This window comes from Debaryomyces fabryi (genome assembly GCF_001447935.2).
Source record: "Debaryomyces fabryi strain CBS 789 chromosome Unknown contig00299, whole genome shotgun sequence".
NCBI lineage: Eukaryota > Fungi > Ascomycota > Pichiomycetes > Serinales > Debaryomycetaceae > Debaryomyces > Debaryomyces fabryi.
Genome location: NW_015385725.1, coordinates 1 through 4,875, shown reverse-complemented (window position 1 = coordinate 4,875; position 4,875 = coordinate 1). Strand labels below are relative to the sequence as shown.

General features: G+C 34.9%; 4 protein-coding genes across 4 annotated transcripts; 2 read left to right on the top strand and 2 right to left on the bottom strand.

Moving 5' to 3' along the window:
• Window positions 1-20: 20 nt before the first annotated feature.
• Window positions 21-1,067, top strand: AC631_05844 (glycoside hydrolase family 27 protein; the record flags this gene model as incomplete). The annotated part of the gene is made up of 1 exon (XM_015614673.1): window positions 21-1,067. The coding sequence occupies one exon, from the start codon at window positions 21-23 to the stop codon at window positions 1,065-1,067; it is 1,047 nt and encodes a 348-aa protein (XP_015464502.1).
• A 50-nt stretch (window positions 1,068-1,117) lies between these two features.
• Window positions 1,118-2,752, bottom strand: FCY24 (Fcy24p; the record flags this gene model as incomplete). The annotated part of the gene is made up of 1 exon (XM_015614672.1): window positions 1,118-2,752. The coding sequence occupies one exon, from the start codon at window positions 2,750-2,752 to the stop codon at window positions 1,118-1,120; it is 1,635 nt and encodes a 544-aa protein (XP_015464501.1).
• Window positions 2,753-3,018: 266 nt separating this feature from the next.
• On the top strand, window positions 3,019-3,717 carry AC631_05842 (uncharacterized protein; the record flags this gene model as incomplete). Its single annotated transcript, XM_015614671.1, has 1 exon — window positions 3,019-3,717. One exon carries the CDS (start codon window positions 3,019-3,021, stop codon window positions 3,715-3,717), a length of 699 nt encoding a protein of 232 aa, XP_015464500.1.
• A 273-nt stretch (window positions 3,718-3,990) lies between these two features.
• AC631_05841 (uncharacterized protein) lies at window positions 3,991-4,854 on the bottom strand (the record flags this gene model as incomplete). Its single annotated transcript, XM_015614670.1, has 1 exon — window positions 3,991-4,854. The coding sequence occupies one exon, from the start codon at window positions 4,852-4,854 to the stop codon at window positions 3,991-3,993; it is 864 nt and encodes a 287-aa protein (XP_015464499.1).
• Window positions 4,855-4,875: the final 21 nt, after the last annotated feature.

Genomic DNA, 4,875 nt, shown 5'->3' with positions numbered 1-4,875 from the left:
TTGGGTATGAGTATATCGTTATGGATGACTGCTATCAATTACATGGAAGGGACAATAGCACCAACAAGATTGTAGCTGATCCTGAGAAATTTCCCAACGGTATCAAGCATGTCGCAGATTCTATTCATGATTTAGGATTTAAGTTTGGTATGTATTCCTCAGCCGGTAGATATACATGCGGAGGGTATCCTGGCTCTTTAAATAACGAAGAATTAGATGCTCAAACATTCGCAGATTGGGGAATTGACTATTTGAAATATGATAATTGTTACAATGAAGGAAATAGTGGTACAGCGCAAATAAGTTACAAGAGGTATGATAAAATGGCTAAAGCCTTGAATGCTACCGGAAGACCTATATTCTATTCTTTATGCCAATGGGGAGAGGACAATGTATGGAATTGGGGATCTACAGTTTCAAACTCTTGGAGAATTTCTGGAGATATATATGATCACTTTGATCGTTACGATGACCGGTGTCCTTGTGAAACTTACGAGTGTCTTGGTCTACAAGGGTACATGTGTTCCATGACTAACATTTTAGAGAAAGCTGTTCCTCTTGGACAAAAAGCAGGTACAGGTCATGGGTGGAACGATTTAGACAGTCTTGAAGTAGGGAATGGTGGTATGAGTTACGATGAGTATGTTTCTCATTTTACTCTTTGGGCCATTTTGAAAAGTCCTTTAGTTTTAGGTAATGATGTCACAAATATGACTGATGAAGACTTGGGCATTATTAAAAATTCTCAAATAATTGCAATTAACCAAGATTTATCTGCCCCAGCCCATAGAGTTTGGAAAAAGGCAGTAAAAGGGGGATCGCTCCAATTATTTGCCAGTACCTTGGCTGATAAGTCACAGGTTGTAGCAATTTTTAACAGTGGTGATAATGAAGAAGATACCGAACTATTGTTTGAAGATATTTTTGTTGATGACATAACTATGAAAGACATGACATATTCAGGTAAAGAATTATGGACGAATGAAACTTCAACATTTCAAGATAAAATCAGTACGTCCATCAAAACTCACTCCATTAAAATTTGGAAGTTAACAGAAGCTAATTAATTTTTTTTATTGTATACTCTATATTGATATTACTTATTTCTATATTGCGTCTATTTTCCGTAATACTTGAGTTCTGCGTATCTCAAAAATGGATATGTTATGCCCGTAAACCCCATACATATCCAAAACCCAATATCTCCACCATAATCTCCTATCTTCCTGGCAACCCATCCCTGCCAATAAACCTGATTCATGCCTATTGCCGCCCCTATTATTCCTATTGCGAAGGAAATAAGTGCTGCAATCCCAAAAGTTATCAGATGAGGTTGGTTCCAGCAATTCCAATTATACAAATAATGCTTTTTATTTGTTTGTTCTGCTTCTTCTGAATTTTTGTTTTCGAATTCTCTATAATGTAATCTTCGAGTACTTTCTGTCCGTCTAAAAATGAAATTTTCTTGAAGAAGAATAGTGATATACATGGATATCCAATACGCCAACATAGGTAAAAAGTTTCCTAAAATAGTTGACAAATGCTCTCTACCTACCAATGATACAACGAGATATATAATCGTGCATAATATTGCCCAGCACCATCTTGGAATGAGAGCCAATTTAGGATCGATTAACTGGAATTCAAATGCACTTGAATATGTGTTCATAATATTGTTGCACACCAATGAAATATATAAAAGCACAACAATAAGTTTTCCAAAGTTTCCCCAAGGTTTACAAGATTCATTAATCAAACCACCCACTCCATATTCTAGGTATGCATCGTTCCATGGTTTATATGAATAAGCAATTGTACCACAAATTATACTGATTAAAGCGACAAAAGTAGTCGGAACCGATATACCAATAAAAGTTATCGAAAATACTTGCCATGACGGAGTATTCTCTGGAAACAAAATATAATAATCAGAAGCTCCTGCGCCCCATGTAGCTGTGACAGAATAACCAATTGTAAAGAATGAAAGCCAGTTTCCTCTAATAGTCTCTCCAGAAAACTTCTCCTGCGCAAGCAATTCATTCGTAAGTTTGATATAATCATATTTTTTACAAACAACAACATAAAACAAAATCGAAGCTACTATCATGGGAATTGCAATAATATTTTGAAACTTTAGGACTATTTTAATACCAAAAACAGCCACCACCAAACTTACGATAGATATTATCACCACGCCAACTGATAATGGAACTCCCGAAAGTGCACCAAGTACTTGACCTCCCAAGACACAATTTACAACGGACCACCCAAGACTACTTATTATAACAATAATCGCAACTATTCTAACTCCCCAACAGCCAAATAAAAATTTTGCTGTAACCATTTGACGGCACCCTGATTTTGCGCCCATAGTCGAACAGTAGGCAGGTACGAGACAGCCTATAATCATAGAAACTAGACCGCTGACCAAAGAATCACGAAAATTTAAGTTAAATAATAGTGTTGGTAGAAAGAAGGATGACATGGATGTCAAACCACCGCATGCTGCCACCCACAAGCCCAAGACATTTATGAATTGTCTCAACTTCGAATGCTTTTTTTTCTGTGCCAAAAGCTCCCTTTCTTCCGGTGATACTCTCTCTATACCTCTAGTTTCTATACCAAAAGAATCTAGCTTATACATCCACGAAATCCAACCACTGTGCTTGATTTTTTCGTTACTTGCCACAGAAGAATCGAGTTGCAGCTCATTCTCTTCTATATAATTTTTCGAACTTGAATCTGGTATCATTCTGTTTTCAATAAATCCGGCCATTCAACGATTTTTCCTGTGACGATCAAGCATGTATGACATATATGGGTCCATTTTAGTGCAACCATGGTTTTATAAATTTTTCAAAAGCTAGTGGATCATTTCTTGAATCATTTAGGCGCATATTGATTATGCACTTAAAAGGCGATTTAAATTGTGCAAAATAATTTACGAATAGTGATCCAGTCAACTCAATACATATCGATGTAAAATTAATCTCTATCGGTTGAGATTGTATAGACATCATGGTTCAAATTATAGACAATTTACTAGAAAAATACAAGGAAAAGTATCAGAAAGCGATTACACATCCCTTAACAAACGAATTATGCGAGGGAACTTTACCTGATTTTAAGCTTTTCACATACTTAACCCAAGACTTAAAGTTCTTCCAATTAGGAATGAACGTCTTTGGCAAAACCTTAGCATATTGTGACAACACCGAATCAGCCATTATTTTAAGTAAACAAATAGGCTTTATTGCTAACGATGAAAATAATTATTTTGATAATTGTTTATCTCAATTGAAGGAAACCAGCAAACCCGAATTGGAAAAGTATTGTTCCAAAATGTTGCTTGGCTCCAATTCTCCTATTTTACCTGAAGTTGAAGAATACCTTTCGTATTTAAATTATTTAGTGCATTCATCGCTGTCGTATGTTGAAATAATCACATTCATGTATTTAATGGAGCAAGTCTATCTTGGTTGGGCTGATTTCCATCTTCTCAAAGGAGACATTCCCGAAGATTTACAATACAAGCACAAGGAGTGGATCATTCTTCATAGTGGAGATAAATTTACTTCTTGGGTTGAATTTTTAAGAAGAGAAGTGAATAGAGTAGTCATTTCGGAAGATGATCGTTCCAAGTGTGAAGGAGCGTTCTTGAAGGCTTTAGATTTGGAAATTGCATTTTTCGAATCATGTTATGCATATAAAGAATAATTTTACATGGATAGTGCATTTTTCAATACGGAAAATAATATTAGGGTTTTGCAGCTATTTACTAGACTATGTGTATTAGGATCAGGATCCATCGACTTAATAGGAGATTTCCTTAATTATTCATATACAAATATACATAGTGAAGCTATATATTTCTATATCTCTTTTAGAATGGTAACTGAAATTAATCATGTCGTCTTCAATCGAAAGATTCAAACGAGAACGTGACACTTTTCTTTTTATAATTGCATAAATTTATCATTAATTACAACTTCAATGAAGATGGTTAAGTCTCATGTAAAACTCACTATCAAAAAAAAGGTCTTCAATCCCAAATTGTCTAAAAGGATCGTTCTCCTGATACATGGCATCAGCTCCAGTAGGGGGTATCACATTTGAATTTTCAAGTGATAAGTTTCCTGGAAATAAAACAGAACTAACATCCGGCTCTCCAGCATTTGACCATATGCTTCTGAATTGAAGGTCAGAAGATTCTTGCTTAAACAAATCCAACAGTCTCCATAGTTTGTCAACTTGAATATCGTTCATTATGGCTTCCATTGAATCCCCTTCTTTTCTACTTTCGATTGAAGGTTTGTCGATTTTTCTATGACGATCTAATATTGATATACTTGTAAGACTGCTCAGATTTTTTTCCTTCAAATTTACGCAAGATGTTAATAACTTTTCTAGATCAGAAATATCGTTCAAAGAATATTTCAAAGAAGCATTATCTGTTGTTTTTTCATCATCATAAAGTCTATCATCAGAAGTAATATTGAGGCCATATACAATCGATTGTAAATATTTCCAAGCAAAATAGTACCTGTCTTTGAAATAGCTCATGAAAGTTTTATTACTGTCCATGAGAATACTAAAAACAGACAATAAGCTCTCAAGTGTCCTGCCATGTAGTTCCAACTCTTCATCTTTAATATCTTTCGAATGCAATTTTCTCTCTATTGATTTCTGAGTACACTTCAATCGCAAATGAATCAGAAATGAAAGCAGCTCCATACGACTAACTATCTGCAATATAGGACTTAAAATCAAGGTAAATCCCGGGCCGAAATATTCATCACAATTATCTAAAAGGTTTCCAGATATACCCGCCAATTCGGAGAAAGTAGTGTACATTAGCTTTTTCAAGTAAAAAAA